The sequence below is a fragment of the Mastomys coucha genome, unplaced genomic scaffold (genome assembly GCF_008632895.1).
Source record: "Mastomys coucha isolate ucsf_1 unplaced genomic scaffold, UCSF_Mcou_1 pScaffold21, whole genome shotgun sequence".
NCBI classification, from domain to species: domain Eukaryota; kingdom Metazoa; phylum Chordata; class Mammalia; order Rodentia; family Muridae; genus Mastomys; species Mastomys coucha.
The window spans coordinates 143,829,182-143,848,662 of record NW_022196904.1 but is presented as its reverse complement, the minus strand read 5'-3'; the positions used below and the strand labels follow the sequence as shown (position 1 = coordinate 143,848,662).

The following is a 19,481-nucleotide window of genomic DNA, read 5'->3' as shown; positions in this document are numbered from 1 at the left end:
TTTTTCTTGAAATCACCCTAATAATAAACTCAGAGCCATGAATTTGCTAATTTGGCCCTAAACTCACAAGTCTAGACATCTCAAGATCTGTCTATAATAGCAGTAAAAAAAGGACTGGTTCTAAGCCTTGTCTACCAGGGAAATACTGAAACCAGAAATCTCTTAAGTGAATATAGAAAACTTCATCTTTTGATCTTGAAATGTATACAACAGAACTGTATTAGCTACACCTCACAGTCAATAAGAATATCATTGTACACTCAGTCTTAACAATAAATTCTAAACTTAAAAGCTCTTACTTATTTCTTGCATACTAGTTTAAGATGTAAATGATTTATAACACAAGCCTCAACTTTTACCAATCACTACTGCAAATATAGTATACAAAACTCAAAACTAATAATATAAACACCAAAGCAAACTTTCTGAGAATAAGCTGTGTATCTGAAGAAATACTCAAATACTTGACTAAATTCTAGTCACACAATGTTTCTAGTTTAAAGTACCTTTACACCAATTAAATCACTTTCAGTACAGGGTAAATATTATCAGAAGGTCGTTTTATGAAAGATAACATTGATTTTGTACCAAATAGGAACATAATAATTTAACTCAGTAACAAATTATAAGGCTTTCTATAGCTATACAATTAAATCTGGCTATTTCTTCTCTATTTCAAATATAACCATTAACAACCCTTTCTAGCCCCAAAGCCCAGGGAACTGGGTAGACGACTCATCATAACTTCTTCAAGCTGAACGGGGGTGTAGATATAAAAGAGGGGTGGGGAAGGAAAAACAGAATTAGTCTTCTGTGTCTTAACTGGATCAGGCTGAAGTTCAGGACACCAGGAGTTCAAGCAGGCAAGTTTAGCATGTCTGATGAAGGGATTTACCAAGGGTATACATTTCTGCAACATATGAATCTCAAAACAAATTCAGTAAATACTTCAAACATCTTTTCTCAAAAACACAAAAACAAAACCCTTAATCATCAATATAAAGAAATCTTCCTGGGTGGTATTTGGGTTCCCAGTGCCACAAAGTCTCCAAATAAGAAAAAGTCTGTCTCTATTTGTCATATAAATGACAAGATAAAACTCCTTATTTTGCTAAATGCTATGAGTGCACCATTGGACGGGTGCATTTGACCAGGGACCAGCAGGGAAGGCATCTCCCACTGGCTCAGTGAGACAGACAATCATAGGTGCAAAACAGCCTTCTCCCAGCAACAGCCACAGCTGTTCTAGGTTTTCTTTTTAAGCTTGTTTACTCTAAGGGCAAAGCTGCTAGCAGTTTAGCATTACTACTATGTTTCAATAGAATTTGGATTATTTTTCTATTTCCTTTAGTTCCAAGGCAAACTAACTCTTTATTTGTCTCCAGACTGCTCATCACTTGTCTCTACTTTACTAGACTCTACACCTTTTTTAATTCTTATAATGTTAAGGTATAGCCATAATTTAAACAAAACCCAGTTTTAAACATTCCATTTTCTTTAAAATCAATATCAAAGCATTACTATCACATTACAAAGCTTAGCTGCCAATTCTTACATATGAATGCATGACAGTGCAATTTTGAATACAACAAAAAAACATCGTTTTAAATCTTATCTCTGGTCCAGGCCTCACCCTTGGCCTCACTATATTTATAAGGGGTAAGAATTACATAAAATATCGCCCGTGAAGACCTGTTTTCCTGGGTCGGCTCATGCCACATGTTGTCGCTTAACATGACTCCAACCCTGAGTTACCAATTTTAAGCTAATTCTCTGTTTCCAATATTACATGCAAAAAGCTGTTGTCCCCTTTAAGAGTGGCTCGTGCAGGCAGACACTCAGTCAGCTTCTATCAGCTCTTTTTCAACTGTGCTTAACTTCTGGCCGCAGCACAATGGCTTATCTGTCTCTGCTATACAAATTAAGACTGTCTTTTAAATAAGTTAAGCTAAACCAAAGTTTTAACCATTTTTTTCTTCAATCATGAAACACGGAACAACAATCATTTATCTAAACAGTGCCCACCACATGATAAGCAAAGCATAACTCTCAAGGTTGTAATATTCAATCAACACAGTTTACAAAGTACCAATTCAATAATTTTTAAACCAGATGGTAAAGACAATATTTCAACCCAATTAATCTATTTTGTAAAAACCTACTTGGTTGTTAAGGGGTCCCTGACTGCTGTGCCCTGCTCTCTGGCCAAGCCTCACCTTGGAACCCATGTCAGCGGAAGCCTTGGGCTTCAAAGCAGCAGCTGTCCCTCTCGCAGACATGCCTCCTCCAGGACCCCGTCTCGGTATAGAGCTGTGGATTCTGCCCAGTCCCCACTACTGTAGACCCAGTTATTCAGGTCTGTCTCCAGGTAGACCACCATTTAATCCTGCACTTTTCCCACCAATGGCTCTATTGCTTTGTTAACACTCTCAGCACATAAGACAGCCCCAAAGACAAAAAATGTCACAAGACGGCCCCAGTTGAGGCCCCCTTGGAAAAGTTTGTGGGATACTTGGGAGAAGCGTTGCTGGGCTGAGCTTGGGGTCATGTAGCTGAGCAGCAAGTCAGAGATGGTACGGGTGGAAGCAGGTCTCAAATTCGTCTCCAGCAGCCCGCATGGCTTGGTGCCGCTGGTCGGCTGCTGGGCTCTCCAGCAGCCCGCATGGCTTGGTGCCGCTGGTCGGCTGCTGGGCGTTCCCCAGAGCCAGCTCCACAGGCAGAACCTTTCTGCCTCAGCTTCCACTAGAGCCCGTGTGTCTAGGATTGAGGCTGGTGTCGCCATCTGGGTGACCAGCCTAGATGGGGAAAAGGCCAGGGATCTGGATCTAGCCTGGAAAGAACTGGAACTGAAGCACCTGGGACCCAGCCCCTACTTCCAACACTTTGGCAACTGTGGGGCAGATTTTGACTGCCCTCTCAGGAAACCCCGGACCATGGGATTCCTGCAGACACCATTTTTTTATTCCCGGTTCCCCCAAGAGCAGCCCAAAGACCCAGCAGCAGCGGCCCTAGCTCCAACACCGTCCATCAGTCAGGGGGGTGTAAGTCGTCAGTCCAAGGTCCAAACACACACACACAGAATCAGTCACCACACAGACATCCACCTTTTCAGGTCCATGACACTGAGAAAGACAACTGGGCCCAGTAACAAACATCAGGTACACAGGTAATCAAAGCCAAATCACAGAGTGCCTGCCATGGCTGCCGAGATGGACTGGTCACAAAATACACACAAAAAGACTCATCTCAATCGAGAGTGCCAACCTTACTTCAGAAAAACAGACAGCCGAAAATTTACCAAGGTCCTTATTTCACCTGAACTGAAATGTCCCTAACCTCTGTCCAGGGAGCCAACATCAGAGTTACCATCCGTCCCATCGAAGTCACAAGGGAGACAAAAATCACAAAACACAACACAGAAAATCAGACAAAGAGTAACACAACAAGAGCAGCCCAAGCGGAGCCAATCGAACAGGTTTGATGTCCTGGAGAACAGACCCACACTCCCCTCGAGTGTTAATGTTTCTTCTCTGGCTTCCCATGGGGTTCCTCCTGGGCGTCCCCAAGGACCCCCAATCTGGGACTTCTCCCAGGGTACTAGTCAGTGGTCCTGACACGTCTGTTGACCAGCCTCCTTTCCTCCTCACGGAGGGCAGGGAGTCGCTGACTGAAAATAAACTCTACAAATAAACCCTGCCATCTATAAACCTTGCCATCTCGGGAAGCAGCTAACTACTGAAAGGAAAAAGTAAAGCTTTAGACCTGTGCTGACTAGGAAGAAAAGTTATGGGCCTAAGAATCCATCACAAGCTGGCCCACATAGGCCTGGGAAGGAGCAAGCAAGTTGTTAGATATCATAAGAACTGGCAGGTCAAGAAGACATAAAACTATAAACATAGAAGAAAACATGTCTAGGCAAACGAGGACATGTCCAGAGCCCAGGCCTACAAGGACGTGTCTGGCAAACACTAAGTAATGGACCATCTGGTCTTCTTAGATATGGTTTAAGGTCAGATGCTCTGTTGACTCAGATTAACACCAACTTTAGGAATTTTCCACTCTGTTCTGCACATAATAGTTAATATTTGAACTAGCCAATCATGTATGACCACACTGATCCCTTTGTTCCCTCAGACCTTTTCCCTATATAAACCCCTAACTTTCAAGCCTCGTGGTCGGCTCCACTATCTCCTGCGTGAGATAGGTGTGGTGCCGAACCAGAGCACCCTGAAATTAAAAATACCTCTTGTAATTACATCAAGATGGTCTCTCGTGATTCCTTGGGTGCACGTCCTCCCGAGATTTGAGTGGGGGTCTCCCCCAGGGGTCTTTCATTACAAATTCACAGGTTGTAAAACATGCAAGCAGTTTCTAGACAAATGAAAAACACAAAGACAGACAGACAGATCACATGTAGGAACTCACCTCCAAGGGGTCTTCAGAGAATCAAGGGTGGTCGTAAATCCCGGACGAGCCCCCAAATGAAAGACCCCCCCAGAACTGAGGAGATCCTTACTCAAGTCTCGGGATGATGCAACCACGCAATAACTCACAAGAGACTGAACTTGCTACAATCACATGAGGTTTATTTGGGATAGGCCAGTACCAGGGTTGATCTCGTGACCATGTTGGCCAGAGGAGTTCGACCCCGAACACAAGAAGTGAGGGTTATTTAAAGGGAAAGATCACAAGCTGGGGGCAGGGAGAGGGTTACCAAGGAAACATAACATAAAAACATTAGAAAATTTCAGAGGGACCCAACCCAAGGTATTCAGTTAGGGAGGGGAACATATTCATTTTAGGAATATAATCTTCATCTACCAGTCGACAGGGTGGAGAGTCTCATAAACCAGTAGACCTTCATTCCTAGTTCCACCCTAATTGTGGATCATTCAGGAGGGGCAGGTATCAGGAACCAGAGCCCTGAGGCTCTGAGTTAGCCAAGTTCCTGGAACTACCTACTTCTCGTTTTTGGCTTGATACAGAGGTTTTCCATGCCCCCTTTTAGGTAAAGGCTACACATTATACATACATTTCTATTAAATGCCCTCATTTTAAATTCTAAGATTCTCTAGCCTTTCAATACTATCATATCAACTGCAAATAGCCATACTTTGACTTCTTCCTTTCCAATTTCTATCCTCTTGATCTCAGTTAGTAAAAACGTTCTTTTATAATAAAATAACTTCAGGAGTATAATCATCACTGATTCATTGATTTCAAGCAATACTGCAGAGAAATAGTAATTAAAATCACATGGTATTGGCATAAAAACAGACATGTTGATCAATGGAATAGAATTGAAGACCCAGAAATAGACCCATACACCTATGGTCACTTGATTTTCAACAAAGAAGCCAAAATCATCCAGTGGAAAAATGAAAGCATCTTCAACAAATAGTGCTTGTTTAACTAACTGGATGTATCCATGTACAAGAATACAGTAGATCCATATTTATTACCCGGCACAAAACAAGACCAAGTGAATCAAGGACCTCAACATAAAACGGGATACATAGAATCTATTAGAAAAGAAAGTGGGGAATAGCCTCCAACTAATGGTACAGGAGACATCTTCCTGAACAGTACACCAATGGCCTCATGAAACTGCAAAGCTTCTGTAAAGTAAAGGACACCATCAATAGGACAAATGGTAGGTTGTAGATTGAAAAAAGATGTTCCCTAACCCAACATCTGACAAAGGGCTAATATCCAAAATATATAAAGAATTCAAGAAACTAGACAACAACAAACCAAATAACCCAAAATGGGGTACAGAGCTAAATTGAGAATACTTAACACAGGAATTTTTCTTTTTTTTATTAGATATTTTCTTTATGTACATGTCATATGATATCTCCTTTCCCAGTTTCCCCTCCAGAAAAAAAAGAAGAAAAAAAAAAGAAAATAATAATAATAAAAAAACCCTGTTCCCTCTCCCCTCCCCCTGCTTAACAACCCACCCTCTCCTGCTTCCAAGCCCTGGCATTCCCCTACACTGGGGCATAGAACCTTCATAGGACCAAGGGCCTCTCCTCTCACTGATGACCAATTAAGCCATCCTCTGCTATAAATATGCTGCTGGAGCCATTAGTCCCACCAAGTGTACTCTTTGGTTTGTGGTTTAGTACCACGCCTACTCCAATGAAGTCTTGTGACGAGCCCATAAGCTTGGCCACAGACCAGAGGCAAAAGCTTCAAAAGAAGCCAGTCTCTTGGAATTCATTTGTGGCGTTCCCTAACTCAGAGGTAGCCCAGATATGCCCTTGCAAACTCAAGTGCTAGGTGCCCACCAAGATATGATTTACTATAGCTAAACAAAATTGGACATTCTCTCTGACCTTTACCAATGTTCCAACATCTTAGCCAAACCCTGGCTTGGAATTTCATAAAGAATGTTACTCATGCAGACTAATTGCCTTCAGCATTAGGGAGATAGTAAAGGGGGTAGAGCATTGAAGTTTACAAAATGGGAGTTGTTTATCCCAGGGCAAGGTCAAGTAGAATCCTCATTCTCAGTCACATAGGGCAGCTGAGCCACTCTTAGGAATTAGAAAGAACGGGACATGTCTCTACTAGCCCAGAAGATTAGCATAGTGGGCCTTTTACTAAGGATGGATGGGACCTTGAGCCAAGTGTGTGTGTGTGAGAGAGAGAGAGACAGTGTGTGTGACAGCATTCAAGATTTAAGACAGATGCCGGGTGGTGGTGGTGCACGCCTTTAATCCCAGCACTTGGGAGGCAGAGGCAGGTGGATTTCTGAGTTCGAGGCCAGCCTGGTCTACAGAGTGAATTCCAGGACAGCCAGGGCTACTCAGAGAAACCCTGTCTCGAAAAACCAAAAAAAAAAAAAATTTAAGACAGAGCATTTGAGCTTCAAGCCTCATGCGGTACGCAGCACTCCCACCCCCCATCCCAGGCCCAGAGCGCTCCAGCCTGGGAGATGCAGTGCCTGTCCAGAAGAGGTGGTTGCTTTAGACCCAGTGTGTTTTAGATGGCCTCAGATGTACCTCGACCTCTGAGCTGTCAGATTTTTCTTTTCTCTTTTGTAATGACTGTAAAAGTCTGATGCCATTTTTGAGAAATACACTCAGATTCAGCACTTCCTTGTGTCAACTCTGTTTGTCATCTGCTGAATTTTTTGCCCACCTGACCAGAACTCTCCTCATCCCATGTAACAAGGGATTCCGGCAGCAAACCCAGTCCATGGCAGTTTAGTCCCTGGGAGCTCTGAGGGTACTAGTTAGTTCATATTGTTGTTTGTCCTAAGGGGTTGCAAACCCCTTCAGCTTCTTGGGTCCTTTCTCTAGCTCTTTCATTGGGGACCCTGTACTCAGGGTGTACTTAGCTCAATGGATGGTTATGAGCTTCTACTTCTGTATTAGTGGGATACTGCCAGTGCCTCTCAGGAGACAGCTATATCAGGCTACCATCAGCCAGCACTTGCTGATATCCACAATAGCCTAGATTTGATGATTGAATATGGGAAGGATTCCCAAGTGGAGCAGTCTCTGCTCCATAGTTTGTCTCTGCAACTCCTTCCATGGGTATTTTGTTCTCCCTTTTAAGAAGGAACAAAGTATCCACACTTTGGTCTTCCTTTTTCTTGAGTTTCCTGTGGTTTGTGGATTGTATTTTGGGTATTCCGAGCTTCTACACTAATATCCACTTATCAGAGAGTACATACCATGTGTGTTCTTTTGTGATTGATCAACACAGGAATCTCAAATGGCCTAGAAGCACTTAAATAAATATTCAACATCCTTAGTCATCAGGGAAATGCAAATCAAAATGACTCTGAGATTACATTCAATACCAGTCAGAATGATTAAGATCAAAAACTCAAGTGATAGCATATGCTGGCAAGGATTTGGAGCAAGGCGAATACTTCTGCATTGCTCATGGTAGTGCAAGCTTGTACAACCACTTTGGAAATCAATTTGGCAGTTTCTGAGAAAACTGAGCATAGTTCTACCTCTAGATCCAACCACTCCTGGGCATATACACAAAAGATGCTCCACCATACCCCAAGGATACTTGCTTCACTATGGACATAGTGTAATAGCCAGAAACTGGAAATAATCCAGATATCCCTCAACCAAAAAACCAACAAGAATAAAGAAAATATGGAATCCAACCAAAGATTACACATAGAGTGACCCATGGCTTCAGCCGCACATGTAGCAAAGGATGGCCTTGTTGGGCATTAATGGGAGGAGAGACCCTTGGTCCTGTGAAGACTCAATGCCCCCATGTAGGGGAATGCCAGGATAGGGAGGCAGGAGTGGGTGGGTAGGAGGGGGAGCACCTTCACAGAAGCAGGAGGAGGGGGATAGGGTACGCAGTAGGGGGTTTTCAGAGGGGGAACTGGGAAAGGGGATAACATTTGAAATGTAAATAAATAAAATATCCATTAAAAAAAGAAAATATGGTACATTGACACAATGCGATACTCACCTATTAAGAACAAGGACATCATAAAATCTGCAGGTAAATGGGTGGAACTGGAAAATATCATCCTGAGTGAGGTAACTGAGACCCAGAAAGACATGCATAGTGTCTACTCACTTATAAGTGAGCCATAAAGAACAGGATAACTATGCTACAATCCACAGAAGCTAAGTAACCTAAAGAAAACCAAAAGAAGCTAAGTAACAAGGAGGGCCCAAGGTAGGATGATTGAATGTCACTCAGAGGGGGAAATTAAATAGATATCAGAAAAATATGGAAAGAGAGACCTGGGACTAGAGGAAGGGGATGGGGAGAACTGGGGTGGGGACCATATGTGGGGAAGCGGGGGGGGGGGGGGGGGGGGGGGGGGGAGTGACTTAGATAACTAGTGGAAATTGGTGGGGAGCATCTCTGAGACTAGCAAGTTACTTGGGATAGGAGGAGGTTCCCAGGAGTCGATGGGTGTCCCTCGCTGAGACTCCTTGCAGTAGGGAATATGGAGACTGAATATGGAGACAGTAGGGAATATGGAGTCCTACAGCTAAGTGGGACTTCCAGTGGAAGGAGGGGGACATCAACCCACCCACAAAACCTTTGACCCAGAATTTGGCCTCCTACAAAACGTACAGGGATAAGGATGAAGCAGAATTTAAGGGAATAGGCAATCAATGACTGGCTCAATTTGAGACCCATCCCATAGGAGAAAGAGAACCCTTAACACTATTAATGATAATATAGCTATGCTTGTAGACAGGAGCCTAGCATAACTCTCTCCTGAGAGGTTTCATTCAGCAGTGGATGGAAACAGACAGAGACCCACCACCAAACATCATGGAGAGCTTGGGTAGTCTTGTGGAAGAGTTGGGAGACATATTGAGGAAGCTAGTGAAATGTAGGACACCACAAAAAGGCCTACAGAGTCAACTAACCTGTGACCATGGGTGGCTCACAGAAACTAACTGCCAACCAAAGAGCATGCAGAGGCTGGACCTAGACCCTCTACATATTTGTTGCAATGAACAATGTGGTCTTTATGTGGGTCCCCTAACAGTTGGAGTTGGGGTTGTCTCTGACACTATTGCCTTTGGATCCCTTTCCCCTAGCTAGGCTGCATTGTCTGGCCTCAGTGGGAGAGGATGCACTTAGTCCTGTTGTGACTTGATATAACAGGGCGGTTGATACCTGTTGGGGGGGGGGGCTTTTCTCTCAGGAGAAGGGGAAGAATTGGGAGAGGGGAGTGTGAAGGCTGAACTGGGAGGAAAGGAAGGAAGGGGCTGGGATCAGGATGTAAAGTGAATAAATAGAAACAAAAATAAATAAAGAAAAAAAACAGAACTACCAAGTTATCTACAAATCCTTGTTTGGAATATGTATACAATGAAGACAATTATTTCATTAAAACAAACTCCCGGTGGTTTTGTTCATAAATGGCCAAGCTAGGGAAGTAACTTAAATGTCTGCTGAAGGACAAATGGGTAAAGAAACTGTGGCATGAAAATTATATATCACAATGTAATAATATCTTTTACAAGAACTGGTTCCTACCATTTTCCATAAAGTAAATGGACACGGGTGATGAGACAAGCTATCTGAGATAAGCTCTATGACACAAGCTAGGCAAAAAAAACAAACACAAATTCAGCTACATTTTGAATTTAAAACAACAAACTGCTAGTCACCAAGGTAAAGGATGAGGTTGGAGAATATGTGTATCATTAGACATGTTAATAAGGAAATCTAGAGATCTACTTATAAAATGAAGATCATAATGACATTGAACTGTATGAGATTAATACTAAATGAGGTTTTTTAGCTGCTCTTAATGCCAAATCAAAATACGGTAAATATCTGAGGTGATGGATCTGTGACTTGGTTTCATTGTAGAAAACTATCTACCAGTACTTCCAAAGCCTCATGTTGTACATGTTTAACATGTAAAATAAATTTTCCAAGTATCATCAAACTACTATCATGTATTTATCCATGTATTATTTGGCATTAAGCAGAGATCAAAGAACTTCCAGTGAAGTGATCATTTCAAAGTACCTGTTGATGAGAAGTATCCTAACTCCTAAACAAAGGAGTGCTGGAGAAAAGCATACACTAGTCACACATCAACACCACATCACGACAAAACTGATCATGGGCAATAATCCACATGGGGGTAGTAATGTGCAGCTGAAAACATGAGTCACTGATATCTAGAACATAGAAAACCGAACAAAGATGGTGGCTCAGCAGAGATGTCTGGCCATTACAGCTCTGCTGGATATAAAAGGTAATATGAGGGTAAGGACTATGGTATAGTGTTGACTAGTCACACTGCTTCCCCAGAGCCCAAGCAATGCCCACTCTTTTATTGTTCATTACAATCTGTATTTTCTCTATGACCACCTTCAAATCCTCCAGATTTATTATGGCCCATTCAACACAGTCGTGTGTTGAGCACCAGAATCACAGAGGTACACAATTCCATTGATTCCAGTCACAGGGCATGGTGACATGGTGTAGAGTATGACTCATTTTCTGTATGACTTTGTTGGCTTGATCTGTATGATTATACACAGGGTAGCCACGCTTCTCCATAGCCAGAGTCTGAGCATAAGTGATGTAGGAGATAAGGCCTTGTGCCCGGTAATCAGGCACCGTGCCCGCCATTCGCATTTCTCCAGTTTGATCCATCAGAGCCCAGGACACAGGAGTCCCTTCAGGTCCCAGGAGACATGAGCTAGGAAAGATCTGGATACAATGCTCAATGAATCTCTGGCTCCTCTCATTACCACCAAACTGCCAGAATTTATCCACCAAGGGAGCGTGGGTAACTTCCAGTGATGAGAGTTTAAACATTTTTTGGTCACTGAGGGGAGAAAAAGAAAAAGAGCAGCCCTAAATATTATATACAGTGTGAAATATTTGTTCCTCCCCACAAAAGTCTACTGTGAGGCATGAGAGCACTAGTAGTAGTACGCATCAGCTCAGCACCGTCTAGCTAGCCTTGTGAGAGTAGGCAGCTAATCTATCTTAATGCCTTTCTGCTATCACATTATCCTCTTTAGAAGGGATGGCTAGTAGACATTGTAATCAAAAGACAGAAATTAGTATTATAAAATGTTTTGTCTTACAAGTACCCAGAAGAGAACCACAAAAGATATTAAATCTTTGTAAAAACTCTAAGCTGTTCTCAACATTGCTGTGACTCACTTACCCCCCCCCCCAGGAAATAGAGCAGATGACATCATAAGAATAGGAAACATGGACAGATAGAAAATAAGTACGCAAAAGCACATACTAGCAATCGGCAAAGCAAGATCATGAAATTGTGTGTGTGTGTGTGTGTGTGTGTGTGTGTGTGTGTGTGTGTGTGAAGATGTTGGGAGCTTTTTGCTGTCTTGTTCAGCCTCACTAAGTTTGAGCTCATCAATTCATTAGCTGTCCAGTGATCCTGGTGATAGCTTTTACTTCACCACAGCAGCACTGGCTTTTCATGAATATTCTGGGGAATCTCAACTCCAATAACTCCAATTTTCAGAATTGCATATCAGGTACTTTAACAGTCTAAGCCTTCTCCCCAAACCTCGTAGCATTAAGTCTTCAATACTTGTTTCTGAGAGTCCTTTGCCATATTGAATACAAGGCAAAGAAAAAGTCCAAACGGTCAACAATGTGGTACACAGACAGGTCCTTTTATGTATATTAAAGGGAGAGGACCCTGTCAGTGAGATACTCTACTCAGGATGCTTAACCAGAGATCCAGACTCTGGTCACAGTAACACCCTTCATCATCCTCATGGTGAGCAATCCACTCCCACCATAAGAGACTACTTTCTGTTGTGAACCATAAAATAAAGCCAGAGATTTCCAACTATCCCCTGAGAAACAGTGCTACTATGGATGAGAAGGTGCTTTCCAGGCTTCAATGCCCTTCAAAGTGTGAGCAAAGTTCTTCCAGGCACACTGAACCATAGGGCCTGTGAGATGGAGCATCTGTACATCAAGTTCCCACCATCAGATTTTAGTGCTGCTCTGTGCTATTCTAGAAACCAACAGGGAAAATACATACATTGTTTTTAATTGGAAATCATTTTCTCTTTGAAGTAGATCAACTAAACACATATTTATTAAGAACTAACATCAACTGACATGCTAACATAGAAAGGGAAAAAGCTCATGGGGCGACACTTTTAAAGAACTACAGGTAACCAGGCATAGTTGCTGCACATTTTTAATCCCAGAACTTGAGAGTCAGAGACAGGGGGGCTTCTGTGAATTTGAGGCCAGCCTTGTCTACAAATAGAGTTCCAGGTACAGCCAGAATCAGTACACAGAGAAACCTTGTCTCAGAAAACAAACAAACTACAGGCAACTAAGGAACGCTAAGAGCAGGAGAGTCTTCCCGGCAATGAGCCTCTTAATAGAGTTATCTACCAGCAACTGGTCAGCTCTGAAATCACATACATACAAGTAACACTGAGCACATTGTATGCTCAACATTGTAGCACATTTTGTTGAGGATCTCTCCCTGAACAATACTAAAATGATTCTTGCTCTTTAAAAATTTACATTTATTTATTTATTATTAGGGACACATGTGTGGAGATCAGAGGGCAACTTGTGAGAGTTGGTTCTCTCCTTCCACCGCACGGTGCCTTTGCTGACACATCTTACTTGAGACTCTCGCCCTGAAGGAATTCTGAATATTGTAGGCAGCTTCTAGCAACTTGTAGGTAGATATATTTAAAATAGGCTGTTTCTAGCTAATGAAAGTACAATAAAGGAAAAAAAAAGTCTCATAATAATTGTATCTTCTGATGGTGTTCTCTGAAAAGAAATCGTAATGAAAATAAAATGAGGATTCCCCAATGAAGGAGCTAGAGAAAGGACCCAAGGAGCTGAAGGGTTTGCAGCCCCTTAGGATGAACAACAATATGAACTAACTAGTACCTTCAGAGCTCCCAGAGACTAAACTACCAACCAAGAATATACATGATGGAACTCATGGCTCCAGCAGCATATGTATAGCAGAGAATGGCCTAATCGGTCATCAGTGGGAGGAGAGGCCCTTGGTCCTGTGAAGGTTCTATGCCCCATAGGGGAATGCCAGGGCCAGGAAGCTGGAGAGGGTGGGTTGGTGAGCAGGGTTGGGGGGAGGGAACAGGATTTTGTTTTTGTTTTTTATTTTCTTTTTGGGGTTGAGGGGAAACTGGGAAAGGAGATATCATATGATGTAAATAAAGAAAATAATAATTAATTAATTAATTTTAAAAAAGAAAAGAAAATGAGACTATGAGAAACAATGGCCAAAAAAGGAGAGGAAAATGTGTAAATATTGGAAGGGATGACATTTTATACAAGCAAAAATGAATGCATTCTTCCAGAGCCATGTGTGAACATATGAGGATCGGGTTGCAGAAGGACAGTGCTTCTGGTGGGACAGGGATAGATGTCCAAAAAGGGATGAGTTAATTTCTTATAGGGACCAAAGTGAGTTTGAACTTCATTGCAATGAACTGAGAATTAATGAGTGATAGGCTTAGGGAACAGTTCAGTCAACTAAGTGCTTGCTACGTAGAAAATATGGGGTCTTCAGTCTCATCCCCAGACCTCATGTTTTTGTAAAAAACTGGATATTGAAGTACAAGTCTGTAATCATAGCTCCAGGGAACTGAAAATAGCTGTATTCCTGGACCTGACAGCCTATCTGAACCACACAAATCCCAGTACGTGCCATTGTCTCACAAAAGCAAAGACACAAAACCATAAGCTGGATGGTGCCAAGGGAAACAACACTTGAAGTTGTCCCTTCACCTCCACATGTGTGTACACATACTTACAAACACATCAACACACACATATGCACAGACCAAAGAGATCCTGAAAACACAGAACTGTTAAAACCTGAAAACAAAGAACTGTTTGTGGCATTTGCAGAGACAGATCACGCCATCTGTGGTATATATATTTTTAAAAGTCATGTTGGAAATGGGCTATGTAGGTAGAGAAGCTAGGGAGCAACTTGTGTGAGAGATCTGGGTGGAACAACACATATTCAATCCAACTCACATAGCCCGGGGTCTGCCAGATTCTTGATCTAAGTGCTCTGTATCCTGCAGCAGGAAAGGAACCAGTTTCTTTGCTGTCTTGGGCATCATGTAGAGAATGCATTGTGTTCTCTTGACCTTGACCATCTTACCCACTGCCAGGCCCATTATTGCTTCATTTAGGTTGGATTGTGAACCTAGAAAGGATAGAAACAGGCAATAAGTAACTGTCCATGCAGGCCAAAGAAGTGGTCCAAAGATGTACACAACTTTTAATCAGAAAACTTTGCCTTGATTGTAGCTCTTGTGAATCCATTCCTAAAGTTATTCCCTGGACATGTTTTCTCTCAGGTACAGCAGAATACTAAAAATTCCCACTATGTCCCCATGAACAGAAGGAGCATATTCAAATAATAGCCAGTCTTGTTTGAAGATGTTATATGCCCAGGCATTGATCTTATGCCTCACTTAATCCTGTCATTGATTCTACACTTTAGGGTCTTTTATAATCAGAATTTTTTTACATATGAAGACACTAAGTAATGGAAAGGTCGTTTGCTCAAAAATCATAACACGGAGGCAGAACCAGGAAGTCCTTTGTGGCTTTAACTTCAGAGAGCATGCTTGTAACCACATTAGATTTAAACCTTGGTGACCTGGCAGGTATATGTCACAATAAACTACCATTCTTGTTCCAGAAACATGTTGGAGGCCAACCCCTGCCTCCAATCTAGTTGTCCTCAGAGCTCCTGAATATATCTTCAAAATACATTCAGTTAACCAAAAAGTACCTAGTTCACTGTTTCTTCTAACAATGCCATAGTCTTCAATATTTGAAACTGATTCTACTCTACAGGATTTGGAAGACAGACCAAGGAATGCTCATTAGGTTGGGGTTTGGAAGTTTGAAGAAATTTAAAAAGGTTGCAGAGTGAGGTACCAGGATAGAGAGTAATCCTACAGTTGTGCACACAGAGGGTCACAGCAGCAAGCACACATTCCAGTCCCCTTACTTTGGATCTGCAGATGTTGTTTCCAGTTGATGACATCTGGTGTGCCAAGGAATTCCAAACAGTACTTAGGATCTTTAGAATAGATCTGGTAAGTGTTGGTGTAGTGATCAAGGTCATCTGACATCTCCTATTTGGTTGAGCAATATGGAATAAATAATGTTGATTGTATCATATAATATCAATATTTTAAATTTCATTATACTTTGTCTTATTATTCTTAATAATTAAAATTTCATATGTATGTATATACAATACATTTAGTCTTATTCAGCTCACTGTCACTCCAATTCCTCCAGACACCTCTTGATATATTTCCTCTCCGACTTTATATATATATATATATATATATATATATATATATATATATATATATATATATATATAATTACCACTGAGTCTATTTAGGGCTGTCCAGATGCATATGGATGCAGGATCATCTACAAGAACATGGGCTTCCCCTTCCCTCAGCAGACATTAGCTTCAGCCAGGGATGGAATTGCTTTCCCATCCTTTCTGGAAATTTCAAACACATGAATCAAACCTAAACAGTGATGTTTTCTTCACATGCCAGCATCACTCCTCAATTATTAATATCACTAAACCATGTCAAAATTCCACTCAATTTATGGGAATGCTTTTATTAAACTTTATTATGTTTTATGTATAGGTAAAATTGTGATTTAAAATCAATTAAGGATGGCTTATGAAGCATTCTTCCCTAAGTTAGTAATACTCAGGAAAAAAAAATAAAAGTGAGAAGGTCGAAGGCCTTGTAAGAACAAGTCTTCTTGTTCTGAAGAACTTCACAATAATCGCATGCTTTATTTCTCTCTGTGTGTACAGCACGTCTGAGCAGGAATGCGGTGTGTGGATGGAGATCAGAGGGCATCTTTGGGGACTACTTCTCACCTTCTACACTGAGAAAGGGACATTTGTTTGCTGATGCCAATGCAAGTCTAACTGCCTCTCAGACTCCAGAAATTCCCCTGTCTCCGAAGTTCCACCTCTCTGTAAGCATGCTGGGATTACACACATGCATTGCTGTATAGAACTTTATGAAGCTTCTAAGGATCTGAACCCAAGGTCCTCAAACTGGCACAGCAAACATTTTACCCCTTGAGCCTTCTCTCCAGCCCATACATATATTTTTAACATGACAATATCAAAATCTACAAGATGATTCTGTATTTGGATTTTTATATATACACATTAAACTCATACAAAAATAAAACATGATGTCTTTAAACTGTAAAGCACAAAGCACCATTTATCAAAAAATGGATACTTCTGGCAAAATCATAACATAATTTATTCAAAAAACTCTTCTCAAAGTTTATAAATGACAGCTGGAATTTTTTTGAACCTAAAGGAAAGGACTGAAGGTCAAATATTCAGCTAGCGCAGGCTGGCCAGAAAATATTGCACTGAAGTGCCCTTGCAGCTAGGCAATACTACAACTGATGCTCCATCTTATCAACACATTTGAAAAACAAATGTTATTCCATTTTTATATTTTGAGTAAATTTAAATTTATATTGTATGCTGTTTGGTGAGGTTTTTTAAAACAGTAAGTGCTATTGTATATGTTTAAGGTACATGCGATATGAAAATACATAATAATGATAAAAATAACAATAAATTATTTACTATTATATTGAAGCCAATTAGCAGACCTATTGTCTCACATAATTCATATTATTTCATTAGAAATAGTAGCATGTAATTTAACAGAAAATGCAGTTAAGTTTTATGTTGCACATTAGATCGTTGAGCCTCTTTGATGCCTTATGCGTGTATCTCCTTGTTCACCAACATCAGTTACATAGTTCAATCGCCCTTTTGCTTTCTATATATCTTATTTTTTTTTTAATTTAACATTGAGAGGATTTTTTTTCTGTGACTGCCCATTTCGCTTACCATAATGTCTTCCCAGTTAATCTATAGTTTAGAAAATACTAAGATATCCTTTTTAATGCTAAGGAACTCTCATACAAAAATCAGTTCTGTATATTGATATCTGTGCCCATCTGTCTATCTGTGGGTTCTGAGGTTGTTTCTACATTTTAGGTAATACAAATACTTCTACAATAAATGTAGCAGTATAGATACGTGCAGTGGTTGCTGACTTTATTTCATTTCTATATGTGCCCAGAAGAGGGATAACTAGGACAAATGACAGATCTACATTTGTGTTGGGGTACTTTCCTCCTATAAGTAGACTGTTAAGTTTTGCCAAAAAGAGTAATAAATTCTGTCAAGAAAATGTCTCTTCCACCGACATGACCATGTGATGCTGTGATGGGCCACATCTGCTCATTTGCATATACCATGCCAGCCTCACAAGATAGTTAATATTTTATCAAATATTGCATTAATATTCATAGAAAAGTGACCAACAATTTTCTTGTCTTTTGTAACTACAAAAGTGATAGTGACCTCATAAAATATATGAAGAAGAATTCATTTGGGTCTATATTTTGTAGGAAATAGTAATAAGCTAGGCATGGTACATGGTGGTGCATGTCTGTAATACTAGAACTTGTGAGGCCGATACTGGAGAAGGAAGAATTTAGGGACTGGCTTCAATACACAATGAGTTTCAGACCACACTGGCCTAGACAGCAAAATAACATAAAAAAGTAAGTCCTAGTTCTAATCCTTTCTGAACTCTTTGTAGTGCTTAGCAATAAACCATTTGCTGGTACTGTTATGCTGTGGCTTACTTAGGTTTTGTTGTTGTTGTTGTTTGTGTTTTTTTATATTTTTAAAATCTGTACATATATTTGATATATTGTATGTATTTTGTATGTAGTCACACAATTTTTATACAATATTATATATTGTATTGAATATGTTTTACATACATTATATTCTTTCTCCTCCTAAAGTTTTCTCACATCCTCAGTCATGCAACTTCATTCTCCCTCTCTCTTTCTCCTCCCTCTCTCTTTCTCTTCCTCTCTTTCCCTCTCCCTCACCTTCCCTCCTCTCAAAAAAAAAAAAAGCCACACAAAAGGATAAAAATCAAAACAAACAAATGAGCAACAACAAAAAAAAAGAGAAAACGATGACCAAAACAAACCCAAAAAGCATACAAAACAAAACTAAACATGGAGTGTGTTTTGTTTTGGGCAAGTACCAGGGCCCTGTCCTGGAGTATGGTTAATATAACATGCCAATAGAGAAAATGGGTTTTCCCCTTTCCCAGGAAGTATCGATTGCACATAGATCCTTGATAAGGGCTGAGGATTTTGTCTGCTTTTCCTTCTCCATGCTGGGGTTTTGTCTGGCTTGGAGTTGTGCAGATCTGTGTTTCCATACAAACTTGTCAGGAACTTCCCATTACAACTGCTTTGTTAATATCTATTTTCAGAACAGAATAGTCTAGACTTATTCTAAGTATAATTTCAATTTAGTGTATGGAATATCATGGAGAGTGTTTTCATGTGTATTAGAGGAAATGTATATTCTGCTGTTGTTGGAAGGGAAGTTTGGTGTGCGTTAGGTCTGCTTTGTCTAAAATTTAATCCAAGTAGAGTGTCCTTAGTCATTTTGTGCCTTGTTGACCTGTATACTCCTTGTTGAAGGTAAGGTATTGATGCTTTTTACACTTATTGAATTGATATCTGTTAATCTTACTTTGTTAATATTTACTTTATATGTATCTATATACATAGACCACTTTTTAATATCTGTCCATATCCAGTATATTTTTTTCTGAAAGTGAGTGTAGTCTCTTGTATGCACCCTATACCTGGGTCATGTACTTTTGATTTTTAAAATCTACTCTTCATCTTAAGATTGAAATTTTTTATTAAAAATGATTTTTGAATTCTTCTTTCATATATTTTAGTATATATCAAATATATAAATTATATATCTACAATTTCCCCTCCCTCCCTTTTATCCTTTCCCTCCAGGTTCTTCCCATCACCTGCCCTCTCCCTCCAGGTTCTTCCCATCACCTGCCCTCTCCCTC

The 19,481-nt window shown here is 40.6% G+C and overlaps 1 protein-coding gene across 1 annotated transcript in view; it reads right to left on the bottom strand.

The window, feature by feature from the left end:
- Positions 1-10,404: 10,404 nt before the first annotated feature.
- LOC116101065 (glycine N-acyltransferase-like protein) overlaps positions 10,405-19,481 on the bottom strand; it is a 30,591-nt gene continuing 21,514 nt past the window's right edge. Inside the window, exons 5-7 of the mRNA XM_031384759.1 lie at positions 15,503-15,629; positions 14,512-14,686; positions 10,405-11,308 (exon numbers count right to left, since the gene is read on the bottom strand). Coding sequence (XP_031240619.1) covers positions 10,906-11,308; positions 14,512-14,686; positions 15,503-15,629 — 705 coding nt within the window. The 3' untranslated portion in view covers positions 10,405-10,905. The remainder of the gene's footprint in view (positions 11,309-14,511; positions 14,687-15,502; positions 15,630-19,481) is intronic.